The 21,471-nt window shown below is 41.8% G+C and overlaps 2 protein-coding genes across 4 annotated transcripts; one reads left to right on the top strand and one right to left on the bottom strand.

The window, feature by feature from the left end:
- Window positions 1-65: 65 nt before the first annotated feature.
- rcbtb1 (regulator of chromosome condensation (RCC1) and BTB (POZ) domain containing protein 1) lies at window positions 66-14,979 on the bottom strand. 3 transcript variants are annotated; one of them, XM_088649174.1, is made up of 12 exons: window positions 14,855-14,979; window positions 12,620-12,800; window positions 11,942-12,092; window positions 11,066-11,232; window positions 9,824-9,982; window positions 8,602-8,709; window positions 7,264-7,406; window positions 5,174-5,367; window positions 4,383-4,509; window positions 3,510-3,661; window positions 3,106-3,236; window positions 66-2,048 (listed from the first exon to the last, which is right to left on the bottom strand). In XM_088649174.1, exons 2-12 carry the CDS (start codon window positions 12,743-12,745, stop codon window positions 1,908-1,910), a joined length of 1,599 nt encoding a protein of 532 aa, XP_088505300.1. In that variant the 5' UTR covers window positions 12,746-12,800; window positions 14,855-14,979; the 3' UTR covers window positions 66-1,907. The 3 variants fall into 3 exon arrangements, with proteins under 3 accessions (XP_088505300.1, XP_088505282.1, XP_088505291.1); XM_088649156.1 differs by having other exon boundaries at window positions 14,859-14,979; XM_088649165.1 differs by having other exon boundaries at window positions 5,174-5,364; window positions 14,859-14,979.
- A 4,598-nt stretch (window positions 14,980-19,577) lies between these two features.
- Window positions 19,578-21,156, top strand: arl11 (ARF like GTPase 11). The gene has a single exon (XM_088648965.1). It carries the CDS (start codon window positions 20,079-20,081, stop codon window positions 20,610-20,612), a length of 534 nt encoding a protein of 177 aa, XP_088505091.1. The 5' UTR covers window positions 19,578-20,078; the 3' UTR covers window positions 20,613-21,156.
- The last annotated feature ends 315 nt before the right edge of the window (window positions 21,157-21,471 follow it).

Genomic DNA, 21,471 nt, shown 5'->3' with positions numbered 1-21,471 from the left:
GCTGTAAGAGGCTGTCTACAGTTAGATGACCACTCAAGAGCTGAATTACTAACACATGAATATGCTTTTTTTAATCAACCAATTCTTTAATTTGGTCACAGCAATAATACAAACTACTTACCCACAAATAACACAATGAAGGCAACATAATAATACTGTGCTCAATCCTGTCAAATCAACTATATGCTTATTATGCACACTGCAAATGGTTTATTCAAGGTTCTTTAAAAAATAAAAGATAAAAAATGTTTCAGTACATTCATGAAGATGAATGAAGATGCAGTGAAAAGTCATTCAAAAACGAATAGGAAAATACCATAATCCACATCCAAGTATTACATATTACAGAAAAAAAAGCATGCTAAGCTGCTCTTCAGATCTTAAAACAGATCTCCTGAAGCCATATTTATGCTTATTATATTAAATTAATAGCTGGGCTTAATAATTGTTTCATTTTCTTAATGGTGCTACAATACATGGATTATTAAAGACATGTTTAACAATATTACATTATCCTTAGTTCTTATACTTCATTATTAGTAAAATAAAGGAATGCTTGACTTAAGTGCTATTTTTTCCCCCATACAATAGCAATTTTCAGTCTTTCTCATTTATACTTTTTGATTGTGGACTGTATGATCCAATTACATGTGAATGTGGTTACTATTTCTATATTGCTCAATGTGCACACCCTTATTTTACATTATGTTAATACAAGGTCATCAAAAATACATTTTCTTAGAAGAATATTTTTGTGTGGATTTCATAACATTTAATTTTTCTGAGGTAGGCAGCTTGCAAGCCAGTTCCTCAAACTATTGGCACAAGCCTACTGTGAAAAATCATGATGTTAAGCCCATTTAAAGAACTTGTCCTGTTTACCGCGTGCTTCTATGCTTCCTGTAGCATGCCTCTCAAAACATGCATATTTATATTCAAGCCATAACTTATGCATTGACCTACTATAAAGAGACAACTCGGAAGAAACTCTATAAAAAGATTCATTATCTACAGATGGACAGAAGATGCCAAATGTATGCTAAAATCCCTGAGGTTCTTCAAGACTCTTATATGGAAAGCTGTAGTCATACCACTGTTAAACTGGTGACAGTTTACCTCAGCAGATCATGCAAAGGTAATTAGATAGTATCCAGGTAAAAATCTAAAGAGTATTGGGATTACTTCTCTTGCACACATATGCAATGTTACCACAGATTACGTGCAAATAATCTTTCAGGTCAGGTTATTCTATCCTTATACTGGCTCTCGCATACAGACATGTTACATGCTTTAGAATAGATTACCCCCAAAGGGGGGCATTCTTTAGCTATTTATTCTCTCTTCAGCTATTATTTCTTTTTTAAGCAACTATGAACATCTGTCTGACAAAGCAGATGTCCTGCAAATAAAACCTCAGGCATCTAAACTAGCACTCGCCTCCCAAGAGGGACAGCAAGTATAACAACCAGCAAACTAAGACAAAAGGACTATGAACACGGCTCAGCCCGTGTTCAGGTGCTCCACTCAAGCCATCTCTAAATATCACATCAGACTCACTCTATTGAGAAATTGTGGGGAAAATATTTGATATACCATGTGCTTAAACTGTAAGATATAGCACTATCAAAATAGAAAAAAAAACATCCTGCTCGTGTTCTGTGAACATTCCTTTGATGAAGAATGTGTTTGCGTGCAGTAACTCCAAGATACACAGCTGATCCAGCTCATTCACAGATCTGCGTTTGATATTGAACACATCCCTCACTAGAGGGATAATGACAGTATTTGTAACCTTCTTCACATGCAGTTGTACTTCAGTGGAGTAACAGGCACCTACGAGTCACGGCTGGGGACTCCTGTGGTAAATACAGTCTTCCTTTGTAAAATGGCACTCATGAGAAGCCAATTCAGTTTTTAAAGGCCCCACATTTGCTGGCTTTGGAAATGAATTCCTTCAGTAGTGCCCCGTCGATCTGCCAGAACGCTGCAGTCTGAGTGACTTCTGTCAAGTGATTGACACAAAACTTGAAGCAAAACTCTTCCAAATCCTAGACACAAAACGAGAAACATTATCAGAATACCACAGCTTCCGTTTTCTAAATCTACCACAGATGCTAAATTATATCTCATGGTCTCAATTTATGTTGACTACCCTCCGTGTTTGAAACTGCCAAATTTGTGTTTTTAACATCTCATCCTGCTGCTCCAAACCCCACAACCCCACACATTGGAGAATAGGGGAGGGAATCTCTGGGCACCTAACGATTTCGTGGCTTTCCAAGCGGAGGGGTGCAGGCCGGAGTTTGTCCATCTTCACAAAGCGGTAGCTTAGCCTAGTTCAAATATAAGCATGGCGCTCTTGTCAACCTATAAATCTTCGTTTCACCACACAATTAGTTTAGTCTTAACCCCAAAAAACGAAACCATTATTATTTGCTCTATTTGAAATGTTTAGTACTGTGCATGTTTAAAAAAAACATTAAAAGATCGGTTATGGAGTTTTGTGCATCGATGCAGAATCGTACAAGAGAGAATCAAGATGCATCTAAGAATCGATTTTCTTTCCCCACACCTGGTGGAGAATGAAGAAGTGTAGCCAGAGTCCTCCAACCTGCCCAACTCTGAGCCACTCGCCTCTGTGTATGCCACAGGCAACTCAGGTCCGTCACAGAAGTTCAGAGCCTTCACAGACAGCACCGCGTGCCTGCGAGTACCCAGGTGACCACAGTGGTCACTCTATCACCGAGGATGAGCTCAAACAATTTAACACAACCATTAGAAAGGAGTACATGGTCAAAGAGACTTATACTCCTTTGCATACATCAAGTTAAAACAAGCAACCACGGGCATCTGTTTTGCCCTTATTTGGGCTCAACACCAAGGTAGAACTGTATCTTGACGGCTAATATGTTCCTGGAATGAACTGCTCTCCAAAATTCGGATGTTTTTAAGAACAAACAAAAAGTCATTTTGGAATATTATGGGACAGACCGAATAAATTACTTCATAATGGACCATAAAAGATAGTTAAACTGTCATAAGGACATGGACAGTCATGCAGAGCGGCCACTGCTTGTGTTGCAGCAAAGAAACATCAGAATTTACCTCGGCGTCGTATCTGACTGCAGCAGACAGCAGGGAGAAGGCATTCTCTACAGTGATGCCTCTCTTGATAATGTGCTGGCACAGCTTCTTCAGGCGGTTCTCACAGTAGGACGTGGCCAGATCCAAGAGTCCTGTAATTAACAGCGTTGAGGGAGGTTTCTAACAGGGTAAAGAATCGAGCAGCAAATAAGGCAGAATCACTAGGGGTATTTTAATATTCTGAAAACAGAAGCTTTATATGGAATTTAACTGAAAGATTTTTTTTTTCCAATTTCAGGCACGAACATATTCGGACGTACTAAAACAAATGAATTTTAATACTCAAGACGGTATAATGCTACAGTATGACTATTTCACATCAGAGAGAAAGAGCTTCAGAATCCACTGCAGTCAGTGAACCTCACCAATGGCATCTTCTGGAGGGAGATCGACACTGTCAGTGTACAGGTACTCCAGAAATGAGCGATACACAGGGTAAGAAAACTGGTCAATTTCAATCACTTCCTTCATGTCTTCATTCCAGTGGGACTGAAACATGGAGCGGAAGTGCTCACACCTGCACAGAACAAACAGCAAGACATGAGCAGATAATTAAAAATAAACCTTCAGTTTACATTACATTGGAAAGCAGATACCTAAACTTCTCCTCTTTCATAGCACCTTCTTCTACAGATAAATTACGCCCTTAATCCTAACAATGTCAACATTGTGGGTGGGGACCACTACTCTGCTACAAATATCTAAATGGATATTCAGGGTGTAGCTCTACAGCTTCAAGACAGATTCTGGTCCCAAATCACAAACACCTCTGTTCTTTTCTCAGTCCCTGTGCAATAAGTTCTTTCAGATCAGTATTTTATTTCTGAATAATTTACTCAATGTACCCATTCAGCAACTGAACACATTCACAATGTGTATACAGACAGAATAAGTTGCCCACAAGCCGATTGTGTGACCGCCGCGGTTCTGCGCGGGCTCGTGCCCTCTGCCGCTCCACCCCGCAACACCTGGGGCACGAACCCGGGTCTCCGGCGTAACGCAACAGGGAACCAGCCGAGTGAGCTAAAGGAGACCTCCCCCAGCCCAGGCTGCTACGCGCAGGGAGGGCGATGACGTCACCCTGCCCGAACTAGCTGCGCTACACCTGGTTATATTCCAGATGTATTTTGTATATTCCCCCACCACCTTAGACTCATCCACCTTTTGAAAGTAAAACACTTGTTACCACTTGTCTGGCACTGTTGAAAAAAGGAAAGACACTTTCTCAAGGACATTACCTTATTTTTAAAACGGCTTTGTGAACATGAATGTATTTCCCATCAACGCTAAACTTGAGGTCAGAGGTTTCAGGGCTATCAAATTCCTTCTTCAAAGACTGTGCGACTGTCAAGAAGTCATCGTGCTCTGGAACAAAAAGTCACAGAAAACACATAAGCAAGGATTTCCTCTTCCTTTTTTACAAATGTGAACCTTTATAAGATAATGATATCAATATTGATAAACCAATTCCAACTGTAACGGTAATGGCACAGGTTCCAAGTTTTCTATAACTTAAATTAGGAGTTAAAGAACAGGATTATTTGCATAATGACAGAGCCAATTGTACTTCTACTCTGTGAAATTACCTCAGAAGGTACAGGAAAGACAGTGGGAGCAAGATCTAAAAAAATAAACTGTCCACCATTCTAAAGCACTCTTAATCAACATCAAATCTCGATCTCTCACACCACACCACTGACAACCACTGTCAGGCTTGTACTGTGAGGTATTTGGTTCTTCATTTGGAAACCTGTAGTGCTGTGACCTGAGCTCGACTCGGCATTTTATAACATTTCAAGATATTCTCCCCCCCCAATTAGATTTACTTTATCAGTCTACAGCCTCAAACGTGAGCTTTATAGCAGGGACCTATGGCATTCACAGAAATAATACAGCAGGGCCCTTGAAAAGCACTGAACTCCTTAACTTATCATCTTTTAGTATCTCACAAGCAGCTCGCTGCTACTGAAGCAAAATGTACAATTTCTTTGAAGTGGCACAACAGTCATGTCATTTACCAAACCCTTACCAACAGACAGGAGGCGCCACATGACGGCTGGGGTGGCGAAGCAGGCGAAGATGTCGTCGGTGCAGGAGAAGTGAGTGAGGTGGGGCAAGACCACGGACTGCCCCCGGCACTGTCCCCACATGTACACCTGGCCGCTCTGCGTCTTGGCCGCCGAGGTGTGGGCGGAGTGGCAGGCGGCGATCTCCACGATCCTGCTGGGGGAGGAGGAGCAGCTGGTGAGCAGCTGTTCGACCGTCCCCTGCTTCCTCACTGTGTCACTCACACAGATCCACCCCCCACTTCCCGTGCCCAAGTTGAACATGAATTGCAACAGTGAGGTAGTGGGAGGACCAGCGGCGAACACTGGCAAGAGTCGACGACCCCGTCTGAGAGGGCGGAGGCACCGGTGTGGGGTTAGCAAAACCCAAAATGCGTCCAGACTGGACTTACCCTATTTAACGGGGTCCAGTCTGGAAGAATAGGGAGCGCAAGGCCAACCTGAGAACTAAACCGTCCCGGTGGTAGATACACAGCGGGCCAGGCGAAAAGAAAAAGAAAACGAGGAAAGACGCGGCCTTAACGCTCTCGTAACAGTCCCCTCCGGGACTGGCGCTGGAAGACTCTCCCCTTGCGGGGGTCTGCTCACCCCTCCGGGGAGGTGCTCAGTGCTCAGAGCTGCAGCTCGCCCTTAATCAGCCAGGACAGCTGTGGTTGCTAAGGTAACGCGTCCCCCTTATCCAGGGCTCCGCCTCCACACAGAACACGCCCCCACATAATGCCGCAGAATCGAAAAATAAATTTCCTGTTTTCATTAATTATATACAGGAAATCAGGCAGCTAAATCCCCCCCCCCCCCCCAATCCTACAGTGAAATGGTATGAAAAATCAGCTTGTTAAGTTGTTAGGTTTGCATTTCTGCTGATAGAAACTAAGCTTCTTACTCACATTCCTAGGATTTTATTATCTGAGCCAAGGTTATAAATCAGTTTACAATGTACTTCCAAGTTGCAGACGGCAAGAGCTGCTTGCAGCTTCTGAAACACTGACCTGAAAAGTTTTTCATTCTTTTTGCTCACAACAGGTTTCTAGGTCTCTTTATATTGCGGTCTTTGATCTTTCTGAGTTATCACTTACTTACGCGATCTGTTTTGTTATTCGTTGTAACAAAATTGCACAACAACAGATCATACTGTAACTCCAACAAAAACTTTTATACATTAACTTTGGGATTGTTCTGCAAATTCACTCGGGCTCTCCAAAATTCAGCTTCCATGTTGTGCATCAACTCTTACAAAATAATCCAAAGACTTCACAGAAAAATAACTACTTATTGCCATTTAACGGAAGTTTGAAAAACAAGATTATAATAAAGGCTCAAGTGTGAATAGACTGCTCTACAGAACTGCTTTCAGTCTCATTCTATTCTTATCATAATACCCAGAGCATGCTGAACACAAAGCAGGCTCCACACCACAAAAAAAACAAAAAAACAAAAGCAGATCATTCTAGATTAAACTTTTGTGTCCGAACAGTAGAGATTATTGGAGAATTATTACTGTTAGATGTATAACTAACATATATATATATGTTAACATGTATATAGTATAAATGTACTATATTTCCTACAAGGGTAGACTATAACACTGAGTATTCAAATACAATATTAGAATTATACAAAATTTCAGGATACTAGTTCTTTCTACTTCCCTTTGAATTATTGTGGGAGCTGAATTCAATATTTTCATCCTGTCAACACTGCGCAGTACTGAGCATAAAATAAAACGTTTTGCTCCACCCCACCTGACACAGCACCACCTTTCTTTTTGGCTGCTGTGCTACGCGAGACTTTCTCTTCGTAACCCAGGAACTCTGGGAATAGCCATTGCTCCGAAAGTGATGGCTGCTTTTCACAAAGCCATGAGTGAGATGCTCCAAGGCCGATTTAAAAACCCCTTTTGTGTTAAAAATCCTCTTTTGCTTCCCAGTGCCCTTTCACCTGTGGAACGTCCCCCTTGTGAACACCAGACGTCCGCTTCGACGCCGATGTCCGAGTGAGCCCCTCTAAGAGCAGGGCTGCTAGCCGTCACCATTGACTTGGCACTCATCCTTACCTTTCCTTGTCTGTCATTATCTGCACAGGGCTAAGCTGGTTACTCTTACTGCCAGTGCCCAGCTGCCCGTAGGTGTTAGCTCCCCAGGCATACAGCAAGCCCTCATCTGTTAGTGCTAATGAGTGCGCGTAGCCAGACGCGATCTGAAAATCAAACGTTAAAGACCATTAGAATGTCCACAACAGAGGGCAGCAAGTGGCTCAACTATAAATACATGACACTGTACGCAGCAAGACATAAGCGAAAGTAGCCCTGGTCATAGGCAGTAACCAAATGGAAAACGATATGAGCATGTGGCAAAAAAAGTGGTATGTCATGCTGTGCTCAGGTAATTGCTGCACACAACAAAACGACAAGTTAATTCTGGAAGCACTGTAAGGTTACTGTAAAAGAGAAAGTAAGATCTTCCGTAAAGAAGATTTCTTATATAAATTGTTCTGAACAAGTAAGAACTATGACTTCAGTTAATTTTTGATGTAGTAGTCCGGCTCAATTTTTGGCATTTTCATTAAAAATGTACTCGTTTCGCCAGTTACGGACGTTCTACCGAGGGTGTGTTCAAACAATCATAAAATTTACACCAAAAAAAAACATGTTGTGACTCCCCATCTTCTTAGGCGTCACCACTGATCACAACACATCCAGTACACTGTAAGAAGAGAACCTGCTCCTCTTAGCCATTTCATGTCAGCACTGGCCATGGAAGTCTGAGTGACTGCGAGCTTGGTCAATATCCAGTTACTGTGCTTTGTTGAAATGCAGACAATTGCTGTACTTGTCCGTGCCCGAGGGGTGGAAAGTGCAAGAATAATATAAGCTCGAGGGAATAAAGGTCTGATACAATACGCTCTCTAGCACCTGTGTTGGAAAGGGAGTTCTAAATCTAGAATGGTGCTCCAGCACATCGATGCAGCTGGTTTGTTCAGGGGGTCCCTCACCGTCTTTGGTTTGGAGAGGAGTGGAAGTGTGGTGTTGCCAAGGAACGCGTACTGTATGTTTTTTTTACTTTACTTTATTAACCCTTTACAATTTCTTGCATTAGGAATTCTCTTTTCGCATGCCCCAGCTTGCTCCCCATAAGACACACAGACAGGGAGAGAGCCTGGGGTCAGAGTGCAGGGTCTGCCATTGTACAGCGCCCCTGGAGCAGTTGGGGTTAAGGGCCTTGCTCAGGAGACCAACGGAGTAGGATTCCTCTGCCGGCTGCGGGATTTGAACCGGCAACCTTCCAGCCACAGGCGCAGATCCTTAGCCACAGAGCCACCGCTCTGCCATGTTTAAGAAGGGCTGTAACGTCATCGGATAATGGACAGCGTGCCGGAGCTACTGCCATCTTACCTGAAGGACACAGACGCCCTGCAGAGCTACCAGGCGACAAGGGGTCAGCTGGTTGCCATTGTTGCCCAGACCCAGCTGGCCATTCCCATTGTAGCCCCAGCCGTACACCTGAAGCACAGAGACAAGTTCTAAGCTCTCCGTACGAACACAGGCTTCAGTGAGACCAGCACAGGCTCAGCAGAGCCACTCTCATGCGCACAGGGAATTGACAGGACCCACGTCAAGCAGTGGGAAACAAGCAATTTCTAGGCCTGAAAAATGTTAGCATTTCCTGTATGAACCCACAATACAGACAACATTACCGCAAGTTTCAACAATTAATCTATCCCACCACACACAGAGTCCTTTTCACTCCAGAGGTTTTAGGTCATACAACAGCTCGTCTACAGCAAGCAGTAACAACCTAACTTCACAATTAAACGATCAGTGGAAACCACTAACCACTGGAATTGTGGTTTCACGCCTACCAATATTCTCAGAATATAAAGATTACAAATGAGAGAAGGCCTGTTTGTTAGTTAATAGATAAGTGACCCGAGGACCAGATCCAGCTGTTACTTGAAAGGAACCAGGGTTTCAGCTGCAACAACATGGCTGGGTAGCTTGTTCCATGCTCCCACATTCCTTTGTGCAAATAAGTGCATTTCCACATAGTTTCTTGTTACTTTATGACTTCTAATATGTGAATTAACTTCAACAGTTATCCTTATCAAATATTTCAAACTATTAACTTATTTAATTAGGAAACTGGTTAGTGGACTGTATCAAGATGCCAAACTGAGCCCACCTTCGTTATTGTGGCTGGGAATAACCAGGTACCCTTTTCAAACTTTCCCCAGGGTGTACCGAGACATCTCAGATTTTGTCCTAACATTATGAGATGTCACTGAGGTGAAGCACTTCCAGCCCCAAGCCAAACCAAACTAGTTATCCTGACAGTTTGCTTCTGTACCACACAGTAGGACTTATGAAGGACATAAAGTATAAAGGGCCTGTCCATGAAGGGGATTCAAAGGAGATTCCTTCTAGGGGAAAAATAAATAAAAGAAAAATCACAAGACCCACATATTTTACTCCACCTACATAAAAACCTTGTTCTCATAATTCAATCTGAAATCCTTTTAGGACACTGGTGCAGAGAAAAACTGTTCTGGTGGACAGTTCTGCTTCCTGAATTTCAATACAATTTCAAGACAGTGAAAACAGTGTTCAGACAGCCTACCTCTCCATTGTCTACTACTGCCATAGAGGACGTCTGGCCACAGGTGATGCTGACCACGATTTTGTTTTGCAGGCAGCTGGATACTTTACGAGGTGTCGGCTGATTAGCTGTAGATCCCGATCCGACCTGGCCGCAGTTGTTGTAGCCCCACGCATATACCTGGAAATTCACGAATCAGGCAAGTTTATATCCGAAGTTCACAAACGCATGGTGTGGTCCCTGCCTTTCTCAGTCATCATGTAAAGCTGCTGATCTGTGACCAACTCCCACTGCAATATCATATATAATGGCACTGTAATGCTAAAGAAAAACAATTATAAAAGGTTTAGATATTAATGACTGCAACTGTCCAGGTCTTTGTAGAACACATGCCATTGCATTTGCCCTTTTGCTAGATTATTTAAGTCCTAATATAGACCCGGGTTTCAATGCCCCTGATGACCCCTCTGCATTAAGAAGTGCAAAACAGAATTGACAACTTTCACATTTAGTTTTTCCACAAAAGAGGACTTCTACGAATAAAGCTACTGGCCTGATACAACACAGACATGAAAAACGACACACGACGAAAAAATAATAGAATAAAAAGCTGTAGTCAAATTTCAAATAGACAGAACACACTCCCTACAATAAAGAGTCTGTTAATGCATGCTGTCCCTCGGCTAGATCAGTTTGGATGTTAGGACTGGAACAGACCAGGCAGATTTGAATATACTGATATGCTACAGTAAATGGGGCAAGGAGCTATTCAAACATAAGCAAATTCCTTGAAGTCCATTATTGTATGAAACTTTGAGGTCTTTTGAAGTATTACCCAAGTAACGAGTTCCAAAAGAGTAAAAATGCCAGTCATATGTTAACACTGAAAATGTTAGGTAAGAAACAATGATTTGGAAAGATTTAGAACTGAATTTCTGTTAGCTTAAAGCAAAAAGCAGATTTTAACACACTAGAAATCAATAATATCTGTTAAGCACAAACTTAATAGATTAGTTGGACCTTCAAAGTTCAAGTAACATGACAAATGGCAAAATTTAGGCTGTTAAATATAAAAAAAATGCTAAGGTCATAGGTCACGCAACCAAATCTATGTAACTGTCTCATGGGTCTTCGTGTCTCCTATGCATACCCAGCTTCCCTATACTTCTTTACATGTTGTTTTGTACCACCTATTTCGTACACTGAGAGTAAATGAATCAAGTTCAAAAACAGAAACGGACAGCGAGCCATAACCAGTCTCACCTCACCATCAGACGTCAGTGCCATAGAGTGATGGGAGCCACAGGCCACCTCCGTCACCTTCCTGTTCTGCATGTTGGCAGACACCTGCACTGGCGAAACCACTGGGTTGGTGGTCCCATTCCCCAGCTGACTGTACCCATTGTGTCCCCAGGCATATACATCTCCATCTGCAGACCGCGGAGAAAAGGACTCAAATTCAAGTACAGCACCCCAAAACACAGCGCATTCCGCGATCCAATAATTCAGAGGCGTAAAAAAATAAAACAAAGCAGGAAGGTTTCTAACTGACCAAAAAAAAAAGCTATAGTCTGCTCCTAATACAAAGAAGGCTGCTGTTCCATCTATTTAACCTCTGGAAGTCTATGCACACGAGATGTGTTGTATTATTAGCTTAATCTTGAGGGTAGGACTGCAATAGCTAATGATAGTGTGAAGTCACAGTTGTGTTGGAGTGGGGTTATGTGTAGAGATATGTGAATATTGCTAGATTTACATCCTTTAAAATTATCCAGAACATGCAAGAACAGGAACTCTGAAGCATGGTAATACCGATGTAATTTAGGCCACGCCACTCAGTGACCGCGGTATGTTCTAAATAAGGAAGCAAAACCAGTCAAACACCAGGGACTAGGCTGTAACAAGCACAGTTCCATATTCCAGTTCACATCGAAGCCCCATCGTTCTTACTTCATACTTAGTGTGAAGAGATGCTACTGTTTGTCCGAGTCCAACAAGAAATAGCTTGAAACATGAACACGCCTTAGGCAGTTCATGGACATATTTGGAAATCACAGGTCCATTTTAACCAAACGTTTGTAAAAAGGGGGACAATAGAGACATATAATTGAAATCCCACGTGTGGAGAGACCTCAGTACCGTCAGTGGCGAGAAGCACATGCGGCCCAGTGCCGTAGCTCAGACTCGTGATCTTCTTCCCACACAGGCTGTCCAGCTTTTTTGGCACAATGGTGCTCTGACTGTCCCCTGTCCCGAGGCAGTTGCTGCAGTTCAGTCCAAACACAAACACCTAGTGGGAATGTTTTTCACAAAAACGTTAGATACGCAGACCACGTCACAGAAAGCATCACAGCAATTCAAAAGCAAATCTAAGGCAGCTCAAAATCACAAAAGATGTTAAGGAAATCAAGCTCATTTCCCTGGCTGGGGACCTGTTCTCATTCTAGTGACTGAGGACAGAACAGGACAGCAGAGGCGCAAAAACAAAGCGAGACAGAGCAATTATTTTTTTGGAGGAAAAAAAAAAGTGTGTTGGAGAGGAATACCAGCCTGGTGGAAAAACAAGAGAAGTGAATTAAATCACCCTCCGGAAAGTGACAGTGTTTAAATGACTTACACCCTGTGGAGTGACATATGAATCTGTGCCTTTTTAAGTGCCAGACACTGCTCTTTAGACTTTACTAAAAAGTGTCGCATTTGAACTCCATGCAAGTAAACTAGTCTGAATTATAACCATTTTATTTAGTGTCCTCTTTATCTGACAACGTAAACATCCCTCATCACGGCAGTGTAGTGCCAGCGCCCCTGTCGTCCTACCTCATCCTCGTGAGTGATGTATATGGCTTCGTTAGCAGAGGTGCCGAAGACACAAGCCTGCCTGATGGAAGCGATCTCCTGTGGCGAGAGGAGAGTGAAGAGGGGCCATTTGCTGACATCCACCATGGCGGCACCCTTCACACACGCTGGCCAGCGAGGGGAGACCACATTGCGACAGCGCCTGCGGAGACACGCAGCTATGATCACCCCAGGGCAACGGATGAGCACAGGGGTGCATGTCCCCCACGGTCATTTCCCACAGCAGATCGCCACTCGGGAGGTTTTAGGTACCATTCTAAAAATTCTTAACAGTGAACACACATATCTCAATTCTAATGCTTGTAAGGCATGAAACACAGTTGCCTAGACCTGATGTATCTACAGTGACATGGGTCTTGTGAGCTCTTTGCCATTGTTAGCAAGCCTTTTAAGCAGCAGCCATATTACCCTGTAGCTCACTGCGGGCAACACCCTGAAGCTCAGCAGGTGTGAGCCTGGCCAGTACCTGGATGGGAGACCTCCTGGGAAATCTAAGGTAGCTACTGGAAGAGATGTTAGTGGGGCCAGTAGGGGGGAGCACACCCTGCTGTCTGTGAGTCCTAATGTCTCTGTATTGCAATGGGGACAATATACTGTTAAAAAGGTGCCTTCTTACAGGCACTTCTGACATTAAACCGAGGTCCTGACTCTCTGTGGTTACTAAAAATCCCAGTGTGTTTATGGAAAAGTGTAGTGATGTTAACCCTGGTATTCGGGCTATAATTTCCTCTGGCCTTTACCAGTCATGTCCTCCTAATAATCCCATCTATGAACTGGCTTCTTCACTCTGTTCTCGTTCCCACTGACAACTTGTGTGTGGTGAGTGTACTGGCCCACTATGGCTGCCGTCGCATTGTCCAGGTGGGGCTGCACACTGGTGGTGGTGGAGTCCCCATTACCTGAACAGCACTTTAAGTGGAGTGTCCAGAAAAAGCATTACAATAAAACTTAAATTTTTATATCTGCCTTAAAACAGAGAACTTAACTGGGTTTATTATATAAGACACTGAGAATCAGTTAATCAAGCCTGTGTTTTTTCCCCACAGGCTAGCAGGATTAAAAATGCACTCGCACCAAATGACTTTTCTGGACAAGAAATTGAAAATTAAAAATCCCGAAGGCCTACTCAGCTGTCTAAAGAAGTACCGGCACCAAGAAAATACAGGTCACAGGCCGAGCTGTCAGAGCCTTTCTGATGCGTGTTGCTAACCTGAGTGTTCTTGCATGCTATCTTAATCCTTCAAAATCGAGTATCTGCAAAGGTCAATTATTTTGCACCTGGCTTTGTTGATTGTGTCCAGAAATCACCAGGAATTGTACAAGACACATTCTAATGCAAGAGCGATTTTTTTACTGCAACCTGCAAATCCAAATAAAAACTGAGATCTTTAAATCCAGAATCAATGTTTTCAAGAAATTGACTAATATTTTACCGAATATAGTTGCATTAAAAGTAATAATCTAAAAGGGCTTCGCGATACATACAAAGTATACTATACTATGATTAATTACAAAGCCAATAAATCAGAGCAAGAAAGGAGGATAAAACTATCACTAACAGTAGAAAATATACTCAGAACGTTCATTTTAAAACCAGGGGTTATTCCGCTACAGCAGTGGTATGATATTTGATTCACAAATTAGAACAGGATATTCTTGACGCAGTTACAATGACATAACTGATTTATTTGTATAATTTGAGTGACATTCACCTTGAAGGTGCTGCTTTATTTAAAACACGTCTACAAGCAATGATAAGTTACTGCTTTATTCCCATACAGCATCATACAACAACAACAACCACTAACTACATAAGGCATGTAAACGCCTATGTATTGAAATACACCCATATTTCTGGCGAAACTGGAAACGTCTATAGCTAAAATCAAACACTTAAACGACTAAGCCTAAATTTAAGACGACATTTGACACACATCAAACCTGTACCTCTACTCGGAACGTAAAAGTATCAGAAGCCAAAACCTTTGTCAACAGCTATGTTGAACAGTATCTGTATTCACCACGAAACAAGAGCATTCAGGAAAAGCACATTCAGCACTGCCAAAAAAAAACAAAACAATGCAACACCTCAAGCTCAAAAACAAGGACCTTCTACAATGCTCTGTAATCATCAGATAAACTACAGCTGAAAATAAAGAGTACGGAAATGACATGCAAATGAATGAGCAGTCGTACCTACATGAAATCCGAACTTCAGACAAGATTACCGAGACAGCAGCACTATTTTGCCACAGCGATGTGAAAACGAAATAGGAAGCGAGTCTGCAGGCCGGAATTAGTCGAGCAACTGCTCCGCAGGGGTGAGGGATGACGTAATCGCGGCTGATCACATGATCACTGCTAAATAACACTCCATTTTCTAACCTTTGTCTACACTGGGTTGCGGGGAAGCGATAGTCTATCCTGGGGGGTCGCCCGTCCATCGCGGGTCACACGCGGACACAGACACGCTTCTCTATTCACACCAGTCACGTTTTATCCAGTTAAATTAGCGCTCTCTACATTTAAGCATGAGCAGGATGATTTGTGTGCTTTTTGTCGGGAATCTTTGGTGCAATTATTTGTTAGGTGTTATGTTTGTGAAGTTTTGGTTGGACTTGCGAGAGTTTTGTTTGTAGGCAGTTAAAGGTGCTTTTTAGATTTAAGGATTTTGATATTTTATTGTACTATTTAATAGAAAATCTGGAAAAAGGGCATTTATTTATAGTAAATTTATTAGTCATTCTGGGTAAATTTCACATTCATAAATTAAAATGGTCTAATACTTTTGAGGTGGAGTTGAAATACTATTTAAATTCTATAAAAAACTTGAAAAATGCTAAAGCTAGGAAAACATTTGATATATGTAAAAAATACGATTTGATCACATAATTTACTTAATTACTTCTGGCAGTTAAGTGTTTTTTTTCTCTTGTACTTGTTTCTGATCCTCTGGTTGTATTTGTATTTGTAAATTCTTTATACGTTTAATTAAAAAAAAATAAAAAAATATTCCCACCGGTCAAGGCCCTGTTAAGGTGCAAATTGTAAAACTGAAAGGCTCGTGTTCACGACTCAAACGGCCAGTAGAAAGTTCTGTCTACTAGAAATTTGCCGGCGATTGTAAGAAGTGACGTGTATTGCACGCTTTTAAGTTTGTGTATATCAAGAGCTGTAATATTTTTTTTTGTTTTTGCTAATAAAAAAGCCGTATGGGGGTGCAGGACGGTACAAAGTTCCCCTAAAGAAACCCATGCAAACACAAAACTCGCGCAGATAGCACCCCACATCACAGATCTGGAGTCCAGTGTCACACGCTGGGAGGCAGCACAGATACCCAATGCAAACCGCGGGCTAATTGAGATGGGGTTTTAGACGAAACGAGATGTTATAGTTAAAACGGCGAAGAGCGTTTCAGCACCAGCCTGAGTGTTGCAGTTTTGGTCTATGTGACACAATCTCATTTAAAACTAATCCTTATTCCTTAGTTTCTGCGATAACTTATTTTTTACTTATAAATAATGATGTATTCATTTACAATGTATTAATAAATTCTGCTGAACTGGAGTTCAATAAGAAAGGTAAAAAAAGCACTACAATAAGAAAGGGCTTAAAGTATTCTTTGTTATGTGCTGTCCTTTAATTTATATCTTATTTTCCTTTAAAACTATATGTAGAAGCTTTCAATTACCTGATACCACTAGTCATCTGTGCGTTTTGTGTGGCGCAACCACTTTGGTGTTGCAAGGGTGAACAATCGAGTTTTAAACAATCGATAGTTAATTTTTTTTGTCAAGTACCGTTGACAAATAGTGTCAGCAGAGACATATAAAAATACAAACAAAAAAGAAACGAATAGCATTGATCATCGGGCAAATTATCAAGCATTTAAATTCTTGCCTATGTAAATTATTGTTTTGATCATAATCTCTTACACTTACATATCGTTTTTATGAAAACTCCACTCAAAGCGCTTTACAGGTAATGGGGACTCCCCTCCACCACCAATGTGCAGCCCCACCTGGATGATGCGATGACAGCCAGAGTGTGCCAGAACACTCACCACACACCAGCTATTGGTGGGGAGAAGAATGGAGTGAATTCATAAATGGGGATTATTAGGAGGGCAGGATTGGTAAAGGCCAGGGGGAAATCTGGCAGGACACCAGCGTAACATCCTTCCTGTTTTCAAGAAACGCCCTGGGATTTTTAATGACCACAGAGAGTCAGGACGTTGGTTTTACATCTCATCCGAAGAACAGCATCTTTTTATAGTATAGCATCCCTGTCACTATACTGGGGCATTCGGACCCACACAGATTGCAGAGTGAGCGCCCCCTACTGGCCCCACTAACACCTCTCATAGCAGAAACCTTAGTTTTTCCCAGGAGGTCTCCCATCCAGGTATTGACCAGGCTCACACTAGTTGAGCTTCAGGGGGTTGCCAGTCGTGAGTTGCAGAGTGATACAGCTGGCTAGCTAGTGTTGCTTAAAAGTCCTGTCATTGAGAAACATCCTTTGAATATTACCAAACTAGTGGTGTTAGTGATTTCTTAATTAACCACTTCCTTCTGGATTCTGTTATTTTTCATTTTAGGGTGCTGCTGAAAACAGTTCTGCTTTGCATCCAACACTTGCAAGATAATATTCCAGTTTCCTGCAACCCTTTACAAACATGGGAGACTTGCTTGTTATGGAATGATGGACAGAATGATGATCAAACACAGTCCCTAAAGTGGTTTTCTGTTGTTATTGATGTTGGCTGTGGATTTTGAGCTACGCTCAAAAAGATCCCTGAACCTCATAAAGAAACACTGCAGCATTCATATGTGGAGCAAGTGCTGTAGTTTCTTTTTCAAAATGATCAAGTAAGATCAAAAAACCACATCCAAAAACATCTCTCAGAAGCCCATAAGGCTGTTATAAAATCGCAAACAGAATTTACTTTTTAATGTCCCTGCTTACCCTGCGGGAATATATTTAGATTCACATCTAACATTCTTCACTTTGAATTCAGCTGTTTCAATGAGATTGGTAAGAACCAAACGATGTCAAATCATTTTTTAGTTCCATGGAATTGCAGAGGATTCCTTGCTAATGGAGAAGGCTTGGCAGGAGACCGACAGCAATATGACTTGATAATAAATGATGATGAGAATTACAATGCTTATTGATTGTTGTCAGGGAGTGACCAGGTGCACTCCCAGTCAATAATCTTGAGCCCATCATACAGTCACACACAGCTGAGCGACTTCCTTTGTGTGTAGCTTTGCTGTTAGTTCAGTAGTATCACCATGAGGGGGCAAAGGTTGGCAGAAAGACATCTCTAATACTCCTTTCATGGTTACTTGCCTGTGATTTTGCAATAGATTGCTGGAATCCTACCAGAAGTGATGTCAGGGTGTATAGGTGTTTTCTGGTGATCACAAAACAGTTGTAAATTATTGATCTATTAAGCAAGCAGTCTGCTTAATTAAGAGATCTCTGGTCTGAAATGTGTTGAGCTCCTTGTTTTAAATGCTCTCTAAATTAACTTTTAAGACTTACTTTGTGTAGATGATCCAATTTAAATGTAAATTGTGTCATGTCTTTAGACCCCCACAATCTAGTATTTGTCTGTAGGAGAGTTGGGGCCTTCTAGGTCCAAAACATTAAAAAGGCGACATCTGGTTCCATTTCTTTAAAGTCAGTTCCATTTTCAGTACTAGTTGGACTGGGAACAAATGCTCTCAAGTACGAAATCCATTCAGAGTTAACAATCTACCACCTCCCACATGTCTTTCAGACCATAGAAACCAGAGCAAACAACAGAAACCCACACAAACATGGAGAAAACATGCAGACTTCACACAGAAGGAGTCCAGTGATTCAAACCTATAACATTGAAGCTTTGATGCAGTAGTGCTAATCAACAAGTCACATCATATTGATATTTCTTATCTAGTTTATTGCAATTTATTGCAGTTAATAATATGATAGTGACTTTTCTGATTAGACGTTTATGTTAATAAATCATAAATGAAATCATAATTCCCAATGACCCACTAGAATAAAGCTGTAAGGTTGATTAGTTGTTCACTTCACTGGATCTGATCCACATCAGAAAAAATGAACAGCCACACACTATTACAAGTTAATGGCACATAGCCATTAAGCGCTAGTTTTCATCTAAGCTAAGGTGTTATACTTAATTAACTTTAAGTTAATTAACTTTTTCTAGTTTAAGCCCAATTTTAAAATGCACCCTGTCTTAACGAGTCCTAATGAAAATGAACTCCCATTCCTGTGGAAACAAATAATTTAGAAACTCTGTCATACCTGCTTCTGGTTGCTTAGTGATCTTCTTTGCTCTTAATCCTAAACTCTCAAATTAATGAAGCATCCCACTACAAAGAAAAGGTTAGTCTTCAAGTTTCAAGTGCAGACAAATGACTTTCAGAAAATCTCTATCACAGAGGTGTATAATACATGTATTCATTCCATCTCAGCTCTAAATGCCCTAAATGATCCCTTTATAAAGTTATAAAATTTGCAGATACAAAGACCCTCTAGGTCCAGAATTGGAGAACCTTTCTCTGCTGTGTTCAGTGGTAAATATTCCACTACTGAATTTCAGAAAAATGTCTTCCCTTAAAAAAAAAACTGCTGATGTGCTTCAGTAAATTATTTAATGAGCTGAAACAATAGCTATTAGAACAAATACACAAATAATAATGCCTGCTGCGAGGGAAAAAAAAGCTAACTTTAGTTTTATATACAGTTCTTCTAATTTCACTAGCAGTGACTGTTTTACCTGTTGACTTTACTGTAGCCAATAACATGCATTCACCTAATGTCCAGGTAACGAGGAATTAGTTTTGTTACTAGGCTACAAACACAGAAAAAGGAAAGCCGAATGTCCGGAGGTTTCTTCTGTATATTTTTACCATACAAATTAGCAGATTCCAACCTTTAAATAATGAAAAAAAAGAAAGAAAGACAGGAGGAAACAGAAACTCCCCCTTAAAGAGATGACAGCATGCAATGATAAGATCTGAAGGACCAGGGTACCATTAATTGCTAAGCAGGTGTGGTGCTGGGTGTTTACTGTATGAATGACTGGGATCACAGGCACCCGTCTCTGCATGGCACAACGCAGATAAAACACTGTACACTCGCACGTTCCGCCCACGTTCACTTTCTCTGCTTTGCATCTCATTTCGCAATCTGATGCCGAAACAAACATACAGCACTGAGGTCAGGTGAGATAAGAGGAAAAGCTCAGAGTCTTCCTGTTCGAGCAAAGCAGAGGACTGGTTTCTGACACCTCAGCGCGTGACGCCGTGTAGCGTGAAGTCTGGTGTTGCAATAAGGGCTGTGTTTTTATTGAGCAACAGGAAGAGAAGTCTGTTCAGTCTCTAGCCTGAGAGCTGCACTCACAATGGGATCGGCCATCTCCAAACGTTATCAGACAAAACCAGCCAGCGTTCTGCTCCTGGGCCTTGACTCCTCAGGCAAGTCCACTCTGCTGTACAAGCTTAAGGATGACCTGGCAGTGGAGACCTCACCCACTATCGGCTTTAATGTAGAGATGCTGGAGCTGGACCACAAGACAACCTTGACTATCTGGGACGTTGGAGGGCAGGACAGCATGAGGCCCAACTGGAAGCACTACCTGGAAGACTGCGACGCGCTGGTGTTCGTGGTTGACAGCGCTGACAGCTCCAGGCTAGACCAGGCTAAAGCGGTCCTGAGGAAAATCATGAAGGACGACAACATGAAGGGGGTCCCCCTGCTGGTCCTGGCTAACAAGAAGGAGCTTCCCCAGTCGCTGAGCATCCGCGAGATTTCCAACAAGCTGGAGCTCTCTAGCTACGAGGACACTGACTGGGAGATCCAGGCATGTAGTGCCTACACAGGGCTTGGGCTCCAACAGGCTTTACTCTCATTGGCCAAGCGCATTAAAGAACGGTAGCGAGCGACAGCTTCATCTGCAGTGAAGGATGTGACACTGAGGTTTTTCAATCCTAGGCTTTCCTTTCACCATTTTGTGTCCAGAAAGACATGTGTCAGAGCTTCCTAGTGGCCAGGGGGTTTGGTTCTTATCTTCCTCATTCAGAACCAGAGCCGGACTGAGAAACAAACGGCAGTAAAGCTCACAAATTGCAGCTCACACACACAACAGCTCTAGAAAGGTGAGATTCTGCTTTTTAAGGGAAACTCTTGGATTTTTCACACGCCGTGCAGTCTACAATGAAGTAAGTGTAAATCAAATTTGAATGCAATAGCAACCTTAGGCTCCCCGGCAGCAAATAAATTCAGTGTGCAATCCACTAAGGAGCCAAAAATGTCTCGATTGTTACAGTGCTGTTTCATCTATTGTATATGTACTTTGTTGTGCAGGCATCAAGATGTGTATATTCACAGTGAAAAAAATAATGTAATTGTTATTGCCATCCTGTTACTTGTATATTATTTAATGATGCAGTGTTTTAACAATAAATTGTATTTTAAAAGGATGCATGTTGGATACCTATTTATAAAACTTTCCTAAGGATTGTGCTACTGCATCAGGATGTCGGTGACTATGGCATCCAAGCCAGGTCTCCAACACAGTGAAAGACACCTGCTCTTAGATCTCTCAGGCAGGTGTGAAATAGAGAGCCATGGGCTTTCCCAGTTCAGCAGTGATTCATCAATTTATAGTTTTCAAACATGAAGAATAAAGGCTAGCCTGCTGGAAGAGTGTTTGCATTTAACTTATAACTACAAACTGGACACATTTTCTCAATTTACAGGAACCTATAACCTCAAGGTCTTAGTCATCATGACAG

This window comes from Lepisosteus platostomus, chromosome 2, assembly GCF_059453375.1.
Source record: "Lepisosteus platostomus isolate fLepPlt1 chromosome 2, fLepPlt1.hap1, whole genome shotgun sequence".
NCBI classification, from domain to species: domain Eukaryota; kingdom Metazoa; phylum Chordata; class Actinopteri; order Semionotiformes; family Lepisosteidae; genus Lepisosteus; species Lepisosteus platostomus.
This window is presented reverse-complemented; position numbering and strand designations above follow the sequence as displayed.